At 40.9% G+C, this 19,888-nt stretch overlaps 1 protein-coding gene and 1 long non-coding RNA gene across 51 annotated transcripts in view; both read left to right on the top strand.

Moving 5' to 3' along the window:
- slco4a1 (solute carrier organic anion transporter family, member 4A1) overlaps window positions 1–6,473 on the top strand; it is a 205,950-nt gene extending 199,477 nt beyond the window's left edge. Inside the window, exon 14 of the mRNA XM_051932562.1 lies at window positions 5,382–6,473. Coding sequence (XP_051788522.1) covers window positions 5,382–5,387 — 6 coding nt within the window. The 3' untranslated portion in view covers window positions 5,388–6,473. The remainder of the gene's footprint in view (window positions 1–5,381) is intronic.
- Window positions 6,474–6,486: 13 nt separating this feature from the next.
- LOC114659577 (uncharacterized) lies at window positions 6,487–8,524 on the top strand. 50 transcript variants are annotated; one of them, XR_007936019.1, is made up of 8 exons: window positions 6,487–6,567; window positions 6,678–6,749; window positions 6,864–6,973; window positions 7,008–7,045; window positions 7,084–7,231; window positions 7,376–7,485; window positions 7,590–7,737; window positions 7,810–8,524. It is a non-coding gene; the product is annotated as an uncharacterized LOC114659577 (long non-coding RNA). The 50 variants fall into 50 exon arrangements; XR_007935973.1 differs by having other exon boundaries at window positions 6,504–6,567; window positions 6,602–6,749; XR_007936017.1 differs by having other exon boundaries at window positions 6,559–6,639.
- Window positions 8,525–19,888: the final 11,364 nt, after the last annotated feature.

The following is a 19,888-nucleotide window of genomic DNA, read 5'->3' as shown; positions in this document are numbered from 1 at the left end:
TATAAACAACAGAGGTGTAATAGCTGTAAAATAACCATTAAATAATAAAAATAGTTACAGTATATATAAAAAATAAATATACAGTTCTAAAGAATGCGTGACAAGATGACAAATATATAAAAAATAGATATACAGTTCTAAAGAATGCGTGACAAGATGACCATTTCTTGTTTTCATCGCTTGGGAAATGAAGCTCTTTCTCAGTCTTTCTCATCTTGATTTGAGGCAACACAAGCACTGGTCAGGTCTTACACATTTTAACAGGCTGTAGAAAAGGTGAGACATGTCCCTCGTGATTGGGGCTACCTTGGTAGAGCACCTTTTATGTAAATTGGTCCTGTAGGGATGATAGTAAAATCGCCATGATACCCTCAGCTGAGCCCACAACTCTCTGCAGAGCTGTGTGGTCCTTTCTTTGAGCCACTTCTATACCAGGCAGTGAGCTACTATACTTACATGACTTGTAGTCAATAACATTTTTTGCGTATGGTCTTTCAAACACTGGCTTGGACATTACATTTCTTAAGTGTTGTGGAAATACGATGCTTCTATTATTCGATTGTGCTCAGAAGAAGACGTGCTTGGTGTTGGTGTCAGATGATAAGGAAAGTAGTGGCAGTTAAATCAGTGATGATGATATATATATATATATATATATATATATATATATATATATATATGTCCTGTGTGTGTATGTTTATATACATATGTATATATACAGTATATATTAATATATATATACATATGTATATAATGTGTATACAGTATATATATATGTGTGTGTGTATGTATTTATTTTATATGTGTACTAGGGGGTTCCCCTCTGCTCGCTTTGTTTGCCAACCCCCCCAGCCACTTCGCCTCTCTGCCGCTCGCGTTGTGAAGAGGCGGGCTGAACGCACCCCAAGGAAATGCGGTCGCTCCTCCGAAACCGCCTCTTAAACGGTGATACAATAGGAAACAAATACAGTATTTTTTACCTCCTCTTTGCTCGATCAGCTGCTGGCTTGCTGCTGTGCCGTGTGATCTGCATCTCACACAGCGCCTCGAACATTTCAAAGTCTGTACAGCAGCTGTCCTACTCTTTGTCTTTTATTTCCAGATCCGGGCGTGGTTAAATCTCATGACACAAAGTCTTGTCTCATGGGACGTGAGTTCTTGATATTTTTTAGTTAATAATTTAAAAATGGAATAAGAATCTGAAAATCTTAACAACATCACATTAAAGTTGATACCAAACATATATATGTAGGTTTTAAAATAAAGCATGACAAAAAACGTGACATTAAAAACATCACATAAAATCGTTGTACTTTTAGGCTTGGGATTTTATATATATAGAGTAGATATATAGTGATCACCAGGGGGTCCACCAGAATTCCAAAATCCAGACACCACTCCACCAAACACAATTTCACATATAATAAAAGGAACTTTAGTATATATTAATTTCTAAACCAGGTTCAATCATTCCAGCACAACAAATAACTCACAATTAGTCCCCTTCCGTCTCCTTCCACCACTCCTCCATGAGTGTCATGCACTGCCTACCAATTCTGACTCTCTGGTGTACTTCCAGAATCAAAGCATTGCACATCGGAAGCACTTTCCAGGCCAGGTGGAAGTTCCCCAAACTAGGGGCAGCGTTCCCCTGCAGTGCCCCCTGGTGTCACCCAACATGGCTGCCTCTCTGGACTACAGCTCCCAATATGCCCTGCGGGGTTACAATTAGGAGTTCGGCCAGAGAGATGCTGCCACCCTGTGTACAAGGGGAACACATGGCCCCGGGAAGCAGCCTCACTCGGTCCTTTCCATTATGGCCTCCCAATCAAGTAAGGTACCAGCAACCAACCTGGCTGGGATGCCTGTCCATCCACTCTGATACTTAACAATATACAAAGGTATATTTTATTATTATTTCATTTTTGCTTTGCACCCTCTCCCAGTATAACATATCATCTATGGAGGAGGAACAAAAGCTTTAGATTTGTCAAAAATTTCGATCTCTGGTTTTCGATGGATCTCAACGTTTTAGGGTTCCCTGATACAAAAATGTTGAAATCTCGATGATGGGTCTGTGTGTGTCTGTGTGTCACAGTTTCTAGAGCTAAAACGGCTGGACGGAAAAATACCAAAATCGAAACTTGTGCCTGTTATGAGATAACGATGTGCTGATTAGTTTTTGAGCCAAATTGTGCAAGAAAAAGAGGCACTCCAGAGGAACCCCCAAATACAGTATTTCTGTAATTATGAATTCTTCTCGTCAGTTTCTACCATATTGACCTATTTTATGATCAGAAAGATCAGCATCAGAGCAATAAATAATTACTGAAGTGTTACAGAATAGTTCGGCTAACTTGGTTCCCAGGGCGTCCCTACTGACACTCTGAATGTTTTCAATTTTTTTTTGGAAAAAAATTAACAGTTATGTTTTCTACTGTAAAGCACACACAATAGACATTAAAAACAATACAAATGTATATCATCTTCACCCTCCAAAAATATTTTGCGATTGTGAAATTGAATCGGGCTCATCCTGCTCTTTTCTCTACCTTGGCACTTTCAGTCCCTGTCCTGCCCTTCTTAACTAAGCCTTGCCAACTTAAGAGGCATTTGACAGACATTTTACATATGACTGGCACCTTAATAGAAACTATCAAATTTTTTACAAAATCTCAAAATCTTTGTACTGTATAAACAATATGATCTGTGAAAATCAAGAAAGCACACACCAATATCGACGTAATTTCGAAATACGCATGAACTGTTTTCGTTTTTGGCTGCTCGCAGTGTGACGAGGCTATGCAAACTGTGAATTAGAAATTTGAAAATCTGAAAATGAAAATATATATTAGATTTTGAAGCTAGTACTGTATATAAATAAGGAACCGGATGTGTATGTAATTCTTAAGGCTCTTTATTATAAACTCTGATGTTTTGCATTATTTTGTAATGCCGCCCTGACCAAAGTGCTGCCTGAAGTGATTGCCTTATCATCTCACCTCATGCGCCGGGGTCATATTACAAAATCAAATGTAATCTGTCCATAAGCATGTAAAGCCCAAACCTTGTGAAGATTTCCCCTCATTTTAAGTGAGCCGCCATATCCTTTAAACGTAAGGCAGCCTTCAGTGTTGGCCTCAAATGTATTTTCAATCAGATCGACTGTCAACTGTTTACAATGAAGTATAAAATAAAATACCCTGGAGTTTGTATCGGGTTTCTGAGTGAGATTTGTGCTTTGCGCATTTACCAGAAATGATGAAAAAGGGCAGAATAAAATTTATAAAAAAAAAACATTTGAAAGTGTAGCCAAACATCATTAGCATGACATCATTTAGAGCTGGAGGATTCCTGCTTTCTGCTCGGCCACTTCAGTCTCTGCTGTGTGTAAACACAAGATTACTTTTTAGACGTTCACGTTTCCAGCAATTTGAAACATTCTGTGTGGATTGGGATGATCTGGCATTAAATTATTTATTATTTTTTTTTTGATCATAAACAGATTTCAGATTTTTGTATTGGTATAAGGAAATTCAAAATATCAGAGGCACACACTTGTGGCATACTGCAGGTAAACATTTCTGAAATCACGCAGTGTGGACAAAGCCAGTTACGAGGGGAGATTAAAAGAGAGTTTCAGCAGAAGAAGATTAAGAGGAGACCTGACTGAAGTGTTTAAAATGATGAAGGGAATTAGTCCAGTGGATCGAGACTGTTATTTTAAAATGAGTTGGAAACTTATTAAGGGTAAATTTCGCACAAACATTAGGAAGTTTTTCTGTACACAGAGAATCACAGACTAAGCTACCAAGTAGTGTAGTAGACAGTAGGACTTTAGGGACTTTAAAAACCTCACCTGATGTTATTTTAGAAGAATTAAGTGGATAGCACTGGCGAACCTTGTTAGACTGAATGGACTGTTCTCATGCAGATTGTATTAATTAATGTCCTTGATAAATGCTGAAGTACGCGTGTTTATTTATTAGGTATAATAGGCCTGTCTGGGCTCAACGGTGATGAGACAGTTGCTCTGTCTGTTGGTCACAACGAACAAATGCATCTTCTCATTTTGTCAGTCACTCACAAAAGAGAAGAAGAAATGTGATACGATAGAAATGTCCATTCTGAACATCCTCCTCAACTCCAGAGTTCAGTGTGAAATGTGCTGATGAAGATCAGATTGCTCTTTCTTTCTTTCTTTCTTTCTTTCTTTCTTTCTTTCTTTCTTTCTTTCTTTCTTTCTTTCTTTCTTTCTTTCTTTCTTTCTTTCTTTCTTTCTTTCTTTGCCCCCTGCTCACTTCTTTTGCCAACCCCCCAAGCCTTCTCTACGCACCAGCCACTTCACATCTCTGCCGCTAGCGTATGTGGATTTCACTTTCACCAAACAACACATCTTTTACTTCTCTCAGATACGCATCTTCATTGGGAAGAAACACTACTTTTCCCTGATGGCAACACGAATTAGACGATCTACAAGTCTCCGACTTAAACTTTAAATCCGAACAATATATTCAATCTCTTTTTGCAGTTCCGTTATTTCACCGAGTAATAATTTCCATTTGTTAGCGCTAATGCGATCTTTACTATCATTTTTTTGAGACTTTTGAATTTTAGTACTTTCATTATCTCTAACCTGCTCTACGTGAGTAGCGCTCCAGCGTTTTTGAACCTCTTTATGACGTTCTACTTTGTCATCTACTCTTTGTCTTTGCGTCTCTGCCGCTCGCGTATGTGGATTTCACTTTCACCAAACAACAAATCTTTTAATTCTCGTGGATACGCCTCTTCATTTGGAAGAAACACTACTTTCACTGATGGCAACATGAATTAGATGATCTACAAGTCTTCGACTTAAAGATTAAATCCAAACAATATATTCGATCTTTTTTCGCTGTTCCGTTATTTCACCGAGTAATAATTTCCATTTGTTAGTACTAATGCGATCTTTACTATCATTTTTTTGAGACTTTTGAATTTTAGTACTTTCATTATCTCTAACCTACTCTACATGAGTAGCGCTCCAACGTTTTTGAACATCTTTACGGTGTTCTACTTTGTCAACTACTCTTTGTCTTTTATTTTTGGCCCCGGGCGTGGGTTAAATCTCTTGGCACAAAGTCTCGTCTCGTGGGATGTGAAAGTATCTCTCTGAAAAAGTCACGTCTCGTCCCAGGATTTTTTTATTATAATAGAGAGATATCCATGTTGTTGTCCAGGATTACATGTTCTAGGTGGCCAATGAGCTTTAAACTTTGGAGACATTATGGTGCAATTTTAGTTACTACAGTACTGACCTTGTTACTATACACCATTCTTTGAACTGCTTTTGCCTTTTCTAACTCGTTTTTCCTTTTTCTCTTCTGCCTTCCCGGATGCAGAGTTGAAGAGATGGTGTGACACTGGATTTTCCTAGGATATCGACAGAGATGTGTCATCCTGTGTCCCCTCATCTTTTTGGTTTTATTTCTGAGACATTGTTTTTCTGCTTCAAACACCATGATGACTGAATTTCTAAAAAAAACAAAAAAACAAAACAACTTTGTTTTACCAGTTGCGGTTGAATTTACATAAATGTGGATTAGTCATTGTCAAATGCAATTGTTTTGCAACTGCTCCTTCCACGCCCAGGCTATTCTGAGGAGCTGAGCAGTTCCAGTATGGACACAACTGACTTCTTTTTTCCTTGGCAGACTGACATACCTTGTGTCATGTCTTATTTCAGAGTTTGTGCTGACAGTTTGGGTGTTCCTCAGTAAAAATGTTTATAGTTGTGTGGGTGTGTGCCATGAAGTGGACGTGTGTTTTTATGTTATTTTATAAATGAATGCTGTCTGTAAAGATTTTTACATTGAAACAATGACATTTTGTAATGAAAATTTTAGAAAATACTGCTTTACTGTCAGTCAGCAAATTAATGTCATATTCACACTAAAACGGGTTTGAAATTAAGTTAACTTGAAGTCCGGCCGAATGCCTTGATAGCAACCTGTGAAGATGAATTGGTAAAGAGGAAAGTCACCAAAATGATGAGTGTGCCCAACCAGTTCACAAGCCCTCCTGTGGTAGTTTTGCCGTTCCTCCGAGCATCTCATTCAGATTAGTGTTGTCTCAAGCTCAAATGACTAAACTTCTCGGTTTTTCCAAAATACGGCCCAATGAATCACCAAAAAAAAAAAATATCAGAATGTCCCAAGTGTTATTAAAACATGTCCTGGGTGTCACATTTGTTAAACACCTATACTCTACACCCTTCCCAGAATCGTCAGGACGGCAATCCGCTCTCGATTCGACAAACAAAACATCGACCATGCTAACATTATGGTACCGAAATCCGTTGAGACATAACTTCCAAACAACTCTCTCCGCATTTCACAGGTATGGTTATTGTGTTCTGTGTAATTTCATACAGTTACGCATAGCGTGTTACTCTGAACAATGAGTGAAAACAAAATCCAGAGGATACTAAATTTGTTATTACAGACAAGAGTTTAGGTGGGCCGAAATAATCAGACCACATAGAGCTGAGGTGGGCCAAAATAATCAGACCACATAGACAGAGTTGAGGTGGGCCAAAATAATCAGACCACATAGAGCTGAGGTGGGCTAAAATAATAAGACCACATAGACAGAGTTGAGGTGGGCCGAAATAATAAGACCACATAGACAGAGTTGAGGTGGGCTGAAATAATCAGACCACATAGAGTTGAGGTGGGCCGAAATAATCAGACCACATAGAAAGAGTTGAGGTGGGCTAAAATAATCGGATCACATAGAAAGAGTTGAGGTGGGCTAAAATAATCAAACCACATAGACAGAGTTGAGGTGGGCCGAAATATTCAGACCACATAGACAGAGTTGAGGTGGGCAGAAATAATCAGACCACATAGACAGAATTGAGGTGGGCCGAAATAATAAGACCACATAGACAGAGTTGAGGTGGGCTGAAATAATCAGACCACATAGAGTTGAGGTGGGCCGAAATAATCAGACCACATAGAGTTGAGGTGGGCCGAAATAATCAGACCACATAGACAGAATTGAGGTGGGCCGAAATAATAAGACCACATAGACAGATTTGAGGTGGGCTGAAATAATCAGACCACATAGAGTTGAGGTGGGCCGAAATAATCAGACCACATAGACGGAGTTGAGGTGGGCTAAAATAATAAGGCCAGATAGACAGAGTTGAGGTGGGCTAAAATAATCAGACCACATAGACAGAGTTGAGGTGGGCCGAAATAATCAGACCGCATAGAAAGAGTTGAGGTGGGCCGAAATAATCAGACCACATAGAGCTGAGGTGGGCCGAAATAATCAGACCACATAGATGGGGTTGAGGTGGGCTAAAATAATCCGACCACGTAGAGTTGAGGTGGGCTAAAATAATAAGACCACATAGACAGAGTTGAGGTGGGCTAAAATAATCAGACCACATAGACAGAGTTGAGGTGGGCTAAAATAATCAAACCACATAGAGTTGAGGTGGGCCGAAATATTCAGACCACATAGAGTTGAGGTGGGCCGAAAAAATCAGACCACATAGACAGTTGAGGTGGGCTAAAATAATCAGACAACATAGAGCTGAGGTGGGCCGAAATAATCAGACCACATAGACGGAGTTGAGGTGGGCTAAAATAATCAGACCACATAGAGGGAGTTGAGGTGGGCTAAAATAATCAGACCACATAGACAGAGTTGAGGTGGGCCGAAATAATCAGACCACATAGAGTTGAGGTGGGGTGAAATAATAAGATCACACAGACAAAGTTGAGGTGGGCTAAAATAATCAGACCACATAGAGCTGAGGTGGGCCGAAATAATCAGACCACTCGTGACCTCTTTGTCTTTCTGACTGAACGCTGGTGGTGCTGCTGCTAATGCTGCTATATAAATCAATGCACTCAAAGAGAAAGCACAGTTTCCTATGTCTAGATGGGAGATTTTCTTCTCCTCAAGCATGTCTTAAAGTGAAGCAAAAATGTGCCAAAAATTGATTTTCTTTTAAGAGAAACAATTTTTGATAAGTCCCGTAAATTTAGCTTTAACTTTGCAAAGCTGAGAAACTCATTTCTTATAACTCATTTCTAGCTTGGTCAGTCCAATTACTTCATTAAATTTAATTTAAATTTAAATTTAATTACGCCCCATTACTTCACCTCTTGGCTCTTGGATAGATGTGTATGGTTCTACCTCTTCTTTCTGCACTGTTCATTTGTGACTAAAAACTGGGGTACAGTAGTGAATGCTGGTGGGGCTGAGGGTGATATGATGTTTATCCAAACTGGAAGAGTAAATCATTACTTAAAGTAGTACTGAGCCAGTGACCTTGCTTAAAATTGAATTTGTATGTTTCGCTGTACACAAAATTTGTTTTGTGTTTAGCGAAATCTGTGCCGTGGATATGTGAAGAAAGATGTTTACTCCCTGTCTGGAAACATTTTCCTGCAGTACTTATGCATGTGTCTCCTTGTCATTTATTGTTTAAATAAAATTCTCAAGTAGAAAAAGAAAAAAAAAGAAATCATAGGACTCATGTCATGTGTAGACATTTTGTTGAGCCGTGAGATGTGTGCTGTGGTTGGTTTTTCTGGTAGTGCGATGCCCGCTTTTCCAATTTTAATAGCTCTTGGAAATCAAAATCCTAAAGAGTCATTGGAAACAGAAACAATATTTGGTACATTCACTTCTGACCATCTGTAGAAAAAAAGAAACAGGAAAGGGTGGTTTTCTATGTAACTACAAGGGGAGGACTTGTGGACAAACACAGTAATGTGAAGAGTGGTGTGGAAAATATGCAGTATATTTAATTTTTATAAAGCACATGGCACTCCACAGTGCTGTGAATATAACCGATTTCACAAAACACAGAGGTATGAACGCTTACGAAGTCATAGATATAGTTTTCTACCCCCAAAAATCATCATCAACCCTAGAAATGCTGTTTTAAGTTAGTTTCATGATTGCAATCTCGTGTGAAACGGATTTTAACATCAATTTTCACATTTGTATGTTGTGTGGCTCGTCGATATTTCTTAGTACTGAGAAAAGCGCTATATATATGTAATGAATTATTATTATTATCTTTTTGGGACAATCATTAGGAATAATGGTCATAGACTATTGGAAAAAGTAAAAAAAAAAAAATGAAATGTATGTGGAGAGGCGGAAGCTTGTACCCCATAATAACAAATTTCAGACTTTAAAATTCCCACGTCATAAATTTAAAAATCTTATTTCTTCATTGATGTTTAAAAGGGGAGGAAATGAAAGTCTGAAGACAATGGGGACACACAAGCACACTACTTGAAAACTAAAACACTTAATAAGTCAGACATTACTGAATTATGGGAACAAAATGGTGGCACCTGTGGTCAAGAACGAAATACAAAATGGCAGCCTGATAATATTAGTAATATCTCGCTGCCACTTTAGTGTTCATTTTCTGAATTCACTCAGGTTGGCCAGTGGTCCCCACAAAATGTGTTGTAGGGGCAGATATATTTACGACCCTCCTTTTTTAGCCAGAGTGGCGGTGACCTCATTATAGGCCCAGGTCACAGTGGTAGATAATATTACTAATATAACAGTACTCCACAGTCACAATCATTCACTTTGTAAGCAAGAAGGTAGCCCTTTAAGATAATTATGGAGTTTAGGGGTACATTTATTTTTTTGTTATGACAAAGAATTCATTTTTATTTATTTTTTTTGTTTCGGCTTTGTTTTAACATACTCAAAAATGTATTTTTGTTCTCTTGTGACGCAGTCTTGCTTTGGATTATGCACCACCATTTTCGTCAGGTATTTTGTTTGTGGTTCCTACCAGGTTGCTATGCAGTGATGTCTGGAAGTGTGCGATGTATGACGTCACTGTAAGGATCAGCGTCATGCATGTCCCAGTTGTCCAAGATTAAGGATTTAATTCAAATTTATTGGATGCTTCTTTTCTGGTTCTTGATTTTGTGCGGTTTAGTTTTGTGTTTTGACTTTGATGTCTTGAGTTATAGAATTCCCAGAAATTAACCTTAGCCTGTGTCCTAGGCTGCATTTCATCTCCTGATACCTTTTTCTTTCTTCTTCTTCTTTTGGCTGCTCCCATTAGGGGTCACCACAGCGGATCATCTTCTTCTATATCTTTCTGTCCTCTGCATCTTGTTCTGTTACACCCATCACCTGCATGTCCTCTCTCACCACATCCATAAACCTTCTCTTAGGCCTTCCTCTTTTCCTCTTCCCTGGCAGCTCTATCCTTAATATCCTTCTCCCAATATATCCAGCATCTCTCCTCTGCACATGTCCAAACCAATGCAATCTCGCCTCTCTGACTTTGTCTCCCAACCGTCCAACTTGATCTGACCCTCTAAAGTCCTCATTTCTAATCCTGTCCATCTTCGTCACACTCAGTGCAAATCTTACCATCTTTAACTCTGCTACCTCCAGCTCTGTCTCCTGCTTTCTGGTCAGTGCCACCGTCTCCAACCCATATAACATAGCTGGTCTCACTACTGTCCTGTAGACCTTCCCTTTCACTCTTGCAGATACCCGTCTGTCACAAATTACTCCTGACACTCTTCTCCACCCATTCCACCCTGCCTGCACTCTCTTCTTCACCCCTCTTTCTTCCACAATCTCCATTACTCTGTACTGTTGATCCCAAATATTTAAACTCATCCACCTTCGCCAACTCTACTCCTTACATCCACACCATTCCACTGACCTCCCTCTCATTTACACACATGTATTCTGTCTTGGTGGTCCTACTGACTGTCATTCCTCTCCTGCCTATAACATATCTCCACCTCTCCAGGGTCTCCTCAACCTGCTCCCTACTATTGCTACACATCACAATGTCATCAGCAAACATCTTTTCCTTTAAATTCCCATATCTCTTCTTTAAAGAGTGCTTTGCAGATTTTACCATGGCTCATTAAGTCTAGCGTCAGGAGATGAGTGTAGACAAAGGCTCACTGGCAGGGAGGATGAGAATCCAGGGCTGTCTTAATGCTGGGGTACGCTGGGCAGTTGCCCCATGTTAATCTATGTATGTTGTGACTTGCTGAGTGGTTATGTAGGTAGGAGCCCCAGTGCACTGCTTTACCCAGAGGCCTACAGTGCATCCGGAAAGTATTCACAGCGTGTCACTTTTTCCACATTTTGTTATGTTACAGCCTTATTCCAAAATTGATTAAATTCATTTTTTTCCTCAGAATTCTACACACAACACCCCATAATGACAACGTGAAAAAAGTTTTGAGATTTTTGCAAATTTATTAAAAATAAAAAATCTGAGAAATCCCATGTACATAAGTATTCGCAGCCTTTGCTCAATACTTTGTCGATGCACCTTTGGCAGCAATTACAGCCTCAAGTCTTTTTGAATATGATGCCACAAGCTTGGCACACCTATCCTTGGGCAGTTTCGCCCGTTCCTCTTTGCAGCACCTCTCAAGCTCCATCAGGTTGGATGGGAAGCGTCGGTGCACAGCCATTTTAAGATCTCTCCAGAGATGTTCAATCGGATTCAAGTCTGGGCTCTGGCTGGGCCACTCAAGGACATTCACAGAGTTCTCCTGAAGCCACTCCTTTGATATCTTGGCTGTGTGCTTAGGGTCGTTGTCCTGCTGAAAGATGAACCGTCGCCCCAGTCTGAGGCGCTCTGGAGCAGGTTTTCATCCAGGATGTCTCTGTACATTGCTGCAGTCATCTTTCCCTTTATCCTAACTAGTCTCCCAGTTCCTGCCGCTGAAAAACATCCCCACAGCATGATGCTGCCACCACCATGCTTCACTGTAGGGATGGTATTGGCCTGGTGATGAGCGGTGCCTGGTTTCCTCCAAACGTGACGCCTGGCATTCACACCAAAGAGTTCAATCTTTGTCTCATCAGACCAGAGAATTTTCGTTCTCATGGTCTGAGAGTCCTTCAGGTGCCTTTTGACAAACTCCAGGCGGGCTGTCATGTGCCTTTTACTAAGGAGTGGCTTCCGTCAGGCCACTCTACCATACAGGGCTGATTGGTGGATTGCTGCAGAGATGGTTGTCCTTCTGGAAGGTTCTCCTCTCTCCACAGAGGACCTCTGGGGCTCTGACAGAGTGACCATCGGGTTCTTGGTCACCTCCCTGACTAAGGCCTTTCTCCCCCGATCGCTCAGTTTAGATGGCCAGCCATCTCTAGGAAGAGTCCTGGTGGTTTCGAACTTCTTCCACTTACTGATGATACTGAAGCTCATTGGGACCTTCAAAGCAGCAGACATTTTTCTGTAACCTTTCCCAGATTTGTGCCTCGAGACAATCCTGTCTCAGTGGTCTACAGACATTCCTTTGACTTCATGCTTGGATTGTGCTCTGACATGAACTGTCAACTGTGGGACCTTATATAGACAGGTGTGTGCCTTTCCAAATCACGTCCAGTCAACTGAATTTACCACAGGTGGACTCCAATTAAGCTGCAGAAACATCTCAAGGATGATCAGGGGAAACAGGAGACACCTGTGCTCAATTTCGAGCTTCACGGCAAAGGCTGTGAATATTTATGTACATGTGCTTTCTCAATTTTTTTATTGGTAATAAATTTGCAAAAACCTTAAGTAAACTTTTTTCATGTTGTCATTATGGGGTGTTGTGTGTAGAATTCTGAGGAAAAAAATGAATTTAATCCATTTTGGAATAAGGCTGTAACATAACAAAATGTGGAAAAAGTGATGCGCTGTGAATACTTTCCGGATGCACTGTATAATGCTGTTAAGATGGCCGTCTCGATGCATGCTCAATAATCCAGGTAAGGAAATTCTAGAAAGTTGATTCAGTTCATCTGGGCATAGTTCTTTTCCAGGGAGATACGTTTCATCACTCATCCAAGTGACTTCCTCAGTCTCAGTTGACTGCAGGTTTCTCCAACCTTATAAACCGTACCTTTGCATAATGACCACAACTAGCACCATTCACTAACAATGGGCCGTGTGATCAATGATATCAATGATCCCTGAGAAAATGTGGTTATCCCAGCTGGACTTTTGTCAAAGCAGGGGAGATACCTAAAGAATGCTCTAAGCAATCCTGGAGAGAGGAAGGACAACCGCTGCCTAAGCGAAAACCTTTCGTGATCCCTTATGTGTCAGGAGTATTGGAACAGCTGAGACGCATTTTTTCAAAACACGAGGTCTCGGTGGCTGTCAAACCCCAAAACACGCTACAGCAAAAATTGGTCCACCCCAAGGACCGGGTGCCTCAGCACAGACAGAGTAATATAGTTTATGCAGTTAAGTGCCAAGAGGATTGCCATGAATTACACATCGGGGAAACCAAACAACCACTGGCAAAGCGGATGGCACAACACAGAAGAGCTACCTTGTCAGGCCAGGAATCCGCAGTCTATTTCCACCTACAGGACAGTGGTCACTCTTTCAGTGATGAAGATGTGCACATCCTGGACAGGGAGGAACGCTAGTTTCAGAGAGGAATCAAGGAGGCCATTTACATGAAAAAGGAACGACCATCTCTGAACCGAGGAGGAGGCCTAAGGGTACATCTTTCACCATCTTACAATGCTGTGATTGCAGCCATTCCCCAAATCTCTGTGAATGGTACTCATGGCCATTGATCAATGGACAATTTGCATATCATTGATCACACGGCCCATTGTTAGTCAATGGTGCTAGTTGCAGTCATTATGCAAAGGTACTGTTTATAAGGTTAGAGAAACTTGCAGTCAACTGAGACTGAAGAAGTCACTTGGATGAGTGATGTAATGTATCTCCCTGGAAAAGAACTACGTCCAGATGAACTGAATCAACTTTCTAGAATTGTTAAGATGGCCCTGCGAGAATCCACAGGTTTTGGAGAGACAGGGAGAGAGAGCAATAGATGCAAGTTGAACATGACTATCACGGTATGGTGTGACAGGCTTTGCAGAGAGGCTTGTAGGACTGCGTGATTTTCATTTGTAATCTAGTCAGCTTTTTCCTCCACCCCTTTCTTTCTTTAGGTTTAATAAAACCTTAATTTTTTACAGTTTTGGAGCTTCAGTTGTTGAGGCTGTGCAGAGGAGACCAACCAAGTGCATCCAAAACTTAAGAACATGTCCTACTTGGACTCAATCAGAGAATTAAACCTGTTTAGTCTCGAGCAGAGGAGACAGAGTAGAAACCAAGTCCAGGTCTTCAAAAGGCATTCATAAAGCAGAATTCCTTCAACTAAATGGTGAATCACATACTCGAGGACACCAGTGGGAATTGACGGGAAGTACATTTAGGTCTGAAGCACAAAAGGTTGTGGGAATCTGGAACAAACTACAGAACCGTGTAATTGAAACAGAAACTTCAACAACCTTTAAGAAGAATCTGGATGAGATATTGGCACATCTCTGCCATTAGCTAAACAAACAAGCTTCATGGGCCAAATGGTCTCCTCAAGTTTCTCAAATTTCAAATGTTCTTGTGTTCTGATGTACATTATTTTTGACATGGGAAGGTAACTTGTGCCAGATTTATTTTTCATGTGAGGTGTGAACTGCGGGCTGGTATAGGTTGTGACCACTAGGGGGCGCCTTAGTGCCTGGAACACCAGAAGCAACTTCCTCAGAGACATTTCCAGTTCCTTGTTTAATCATATAGCAGTACCCTTAACAGGTTTTTCTTCAGTCCAAACTAGGACCAAGCTGGAAGAACAATGGCACCTCTTCAACTGGAGGATGAATTGTTTCTTGACAGAGTGCCTAACCCAGTTCATCCATTGTCTTTTTTACCCCAACTGAGATAAAAGTCGATGCTGAGCTGCCTCTCCATCCATGTTGTATTTCCATTCCAGTCTCCCAGCCGGGGGTACAAAGAATCAGCCTTCCTCTCAGTTCAGACACCACTCCATCCGCTATGGCATTCACAAGGTGAAGTTACACACTACATTTGTAAGGGAGAAGTGCACATTGTGTCTACCCAAGAAGAATTATGTTTCTGGACTTCTCTAGTGCCTTCAACACTATCCAACCTCAGCTCCTTAGGGTCAAGCTGACAGAGATGGGAGTAGATTCATACCTGGTGGTATGGATCGTGGACTATCTTACAGACAGACCTCAGTATGTGCGTCTCGGGAACTGCAGGTCTGACATTGTGGTCAGCAACACAGGAGCGCCGCAGGGGACTGTACTTTCTCCGGTCCTGTTCAGCCTATATATATTGGACTTCCAATACAACTCGGAGTCCTGCCACGTGCAAAAGTTCGCTGATGACACTGCTATCATGGGCTGCATCAGGAGTATTGGAACCTAATCAAGGACTTTGTTAAATGGTGCGACTCAAACCACCTACAACTGAACACCAGCAAACCAAGGAGCTGGTGGTGGATTTTAGGAGGACCAGGCCCCTCATGGACCCCGTGATCATCAGAGGTGACTGTGTGCAGAGGGTGCAGACCTATAAATACCTGGAAGTGCATCTGGATGATAAATTGGACTGGACTGCCAATACTGATGCTCTGTGCAAGAGAGGACAAAGCCGACTATACTTTAGAAGGCTGGCGTCCTTCAACATCTGCAATAAGATGCTGCAGATATTCTATCAGACAGTTGTGGCGAGCGCCCTCTTCTACGCGGTGGTGTGCTGGGGAGGCAGCATAAAGAAGAGGGACGCCTCATGCCTGGACAAACTAGTGAAGAAGGCAGGCTCTATTGTAAGCTTGGAGCTAGACAGTTTGACATCCGTGGCAGAGTGACGGGCGCTGAGCAGGCTCCTGTCAATCATGGAGAATCCACTGCATCCACTAAACAGGATCATCTCCAGACAGAGGAGCAGCTTCAGCGACAGACTGCTGTCACTGTCCTGCTCCACTGACAGACTGAGGAGATCATTCCTCAACCACACTATGCGACTCTTCAATTCCACCCAGGGGGGGTAAACGTTAACATCATACAAAGTTATTGTCTTTCTGTATACCTGCATTGTTATCACTCTTTAAAATTTTCTTTATCAGCATGCTGCTGCTGGAGTATGTGAATATCTATCTATCTGTCTATCTATCTATCTATCTATCTATCTATCTATCTATCTATCTATCTATCTATCTATCTATCTATCCATCCAGTAATACATTCAGCTTATTCCCAAAGACCTCTGTTTGTCCATTCAAAAATTAAAAGGTGAATTAGTGAACTTCAGTGGCCAGCAGGTGGCACTGTTTCACTGTGATGCACACATTGGGTTCTATGAAACTGCAGAAAAGGGTCAGTCATAGCTGTGTAAAATTTTAGCTCTAGTCAACTCTTCACGTGTAAGACTTACTCAGTAATGGCATTTTCTGTTACTTTACTTCTTCCCTTTCTCTCTTATTTCCTGTGTGAATGAAACACCTACAGTCACATGAAAAAGTTTGGGAACCCCTCTCAGCCCGCATAATAATTGACTCTCCTTTCAACAAAAAGGATAACAGTGGTCTGTCTTTCATTTCCTAGGAACATCTGAGTACTGCGGTGTTTTCCGAACAAAGATTTTTAGTGAAGCAATATTTAGTTGTATGAAATTAAATCAAATGTGAAAAACTGGCTGTGCAAAAATGTGGGTCCCCTTGTCATTTTGCTGATTTGAATGCCTGTCACTGCTCAATGCTGATTACTTGTAACACCAAATTGGTTGGATGAGCTCATTAAGCCTTGAACTTCATAGACAGATGTGTCCGATCATGAGCTATAAAGGTATTTAAGGGGGTCAATTACAAGTTGTGCTTCCTTCCCTTTGACTTTCCTCTGAAGAGTGACAGCATGGGATCCTCACAGCAACTCTCAAAACATCTGAAAACAAAGATTGTTCAGTCTCCTGGTTTAGGGGAAGGCTACAAAAAGCTCTCTCAGAGATTTAAACTGTCAGTTTCAGCTGTAAAGAATGGAATCAGGAAATGGAAGGCCACAGGCACAGTTGGTGTTAAACCCAGCAGGTCTGGCAGGCCAAGAGAAATACAGGAGCGGCATATGAGCAGGATTGTGAGAATGGTTACAGACAACCCACAGATCACCTCCAAAGACCTGCAAGAACATCTTGCTGCAGATGGTGTATCTGTACATCGTTCTACAATTCAGAAATTTGCACAAAGAACATCTGTATGGCAGGGTGATGAGAAAGAAGCCCTTTCTGCACTCACACCACAAACAGAGTCGCTTGTTGTATGCCAATGCTCATTTAGACAAGCCAGACTCATTTTGGAACAAAGTGCTTTGGGCTGATGAGAGAAAAATTGAGTTATTTGGTCAGAACAAAAAGCGCTTTGCATGGCGGAAGAAGAACACTGCATTCCAAGAAAAACACCTGCTACCTTCTGTCAAATTTGGTGGAGGTTCCATCATGCTGTGGGGCTGTGTGGCTAGTTCAGGGACTGGGGCCCTTGTTAAAGTCGAGGGTCAGATGAATTCAACCCAATATCAACAAATTCTTCAGGATAATGTTCAAGCATCAGTCACAAAGTTGAAGTTACGCAGGTGTTGGATATTCCAACAAGACAATGACCCAAAACACAGTTCAAAATCTACAAAGGCATTCATGCAGAGGGAGAAGTACAATGTTCTGGAATGGCCGTCACAGTCCCCTGACTTGAATATCATCGAAAATCTATGGGATGATTTGAAGCAGGCTGTCTGTGCTTGGCAACCATCAAATTGAACTGAACTGGAGAGATTTTGTATGGAAGAATGGTCAACAATACCTCCATCCAGAATCAGACACTCATCAATGGCTATAGGAGGACAACGTCTAGAGGCTCTTAGATTGGCAAAAGGAGGCTCAACTAAGTATTGATGTCATATCTCTTTTGAGGTGCCCAAATTTATTCACCCGTCTAATTTGGTTATGATGCATATTGCATATTTTCTGTTAATCCAATAAACTTAATGTCACTGCTGAAATACTACTGTTTCCATAAGGCATGTCATATATTAAAAGGAAGTTACTACTTTGAAAGCTCAGCCAATGATAAACAAAAATCCAAAGAATTAAGAGGGGTTCCCAGACTTTTTCATATGACTGTATGTATCATTGAAGTACAGTATATGCAGTGTTTTAACGATATGTTAAATTGGTGCTTCACTTCTCCAAGAATATTTCCAAAGGACCAAAGCCGCCCTTCAGTGAACTCTTGGCCTTAGGTCATCAATACATGCAGTCACTTTGGGACGCACTGTGTCTCTCATTTAGGGCTGCCCACCACACATCAGGAAAGACCTCTTAGCTGATTTTTTAGCCTGTTAATTATAACTATTCAAGCTTCCATCTCAATTTTTGAGATCACAGCCCCTTTCAGTTGCTGCATCATTAACAATGGGGTCCCACATGGATTTCTTCTATTTAGAGAGCTGGGTCATTCATTAAATTAGAGCAAACCCAAACCACTAGGTGGCACCAATGTTCAGCCCATGAGATCTTCACTCAAAGCTGACTGGACAGACCACAAGGATCAAGTGTGCACAGGCCAGCCTGGTGTCTGCTGCTCATTAACCACTTGTAGTAAGGAAGGAGGTGTCCACATATAGCCATCCACTTTAATAAAAATACAAGTTTTGGTGTATCTGTGTTTCCATCCTGTTGCTATGTCTTTGTCATTCCAACAGACTGCACATCACCAACGTTTGTAGTACAAAAATGCATTGCATTTGTCATTCCAACAGATGGCACATCAAAAATATGTGTACTACATTTTGTTTAGTACAATTGCAACAGATGGCCCATCACAAACATTAACACTGCTTTTAGGCATCCCAAACCAAATGGCATATAACAGAGACATATGCATTGTACTTTTCATTCCAATAGAAGGCACATCAAACATATTTGTAGTACTACATTTTACTGTATTAGTACAATTCCAGCAGATGGTGCAACACAAGCATTAACACTGTATTTAGAAATCCCATACAAAATGACTTATAACAGAGAATTATGCATTGTATTTGTCAATCCAACAGATGGTGCATTAAAAACATGTAGCACTGCATTTTATTACATTTCAACAAATGTTTGTGATGCATTTTATTACTACAACAATTCCAACAGATGGCACATCTCAAACATTAAAACTGTTTTTGTGAAACCCATACCAAATGGCATATAACAGACATATGCATTACTTTTATAATTCCAACAGATGGCACATTACAAACATTTGTAGTAATGAATTTTATTTCTACAATTCGAACAGATGGCGCGTTGTAAACATTTGTAGTAATGTACAATTCCAGCACATGGTGCAACACAAACATTAACACTGCATTTAGAAATCCCATACAAAATGACATATAACAGAGAATTATGCATTGTATTTGTCAATCCAACAGATGGTGCATTAAAAACATGTAGCACTGCATTTTATTACTACAGTTACATCAGATGGTACATTTCAACAAATGTTTGTGATGCATTTTATTACTACAACAATTCCAACAGATGGCACATCTCAAACATTAAAACTGTTTTTGTGAAACCCATACCAAATGGCATCTAACAGACATATGCATTACTTTTGTAATTCCAACAGATGGCACATCACAAACTTTTGTAGTAATGAATTTTATTTCTACAATTCAAACAGATGGCGCGTTGTAAACATTTGTAGTAATGCAATTTCCATCCATCCACCCATTTTCTAACCCGCTGAATCTGAACACAGGGTCACGGGGGTCTGCTGGATCCAATCCCAGCCAACACAGGGTGCAAGGCAGGGACCAATCCCGGGCAGGGCGCCAACCCACTGCAGGACAAACACACACACACCCACACACCAAGCACACACTAGGGCCAATTTGGAATCGCCAATCCACCTAACCTGCATGTCTTTGGACTGTGGGAGGAAACCGGAGCATCCGAAGGAAACCCACGCAGACACGGGGAGAACATGCAAACTCCACGCAGGGAGGA

Source organism: Erpetoichthys calabaricus, chromosome 10, assembly GCF_900747795.2.
Source record: "Erpetoichthys calabaricus chromosome 10, fErpCal1.3, whole genome shotgun sequence".
Classification (NCBI taxonomy): Eukaryota; Metazoa; Chordata; class Cladistia; order Polypteriformes; family Polypteridae; genus Erpetoichthys; species Erpetoichthys calabaricus.
Note: the sequence above shows the minus strand (reverse complement) of the source record. Positions and strands in the feature narration are given on the sequence as shown.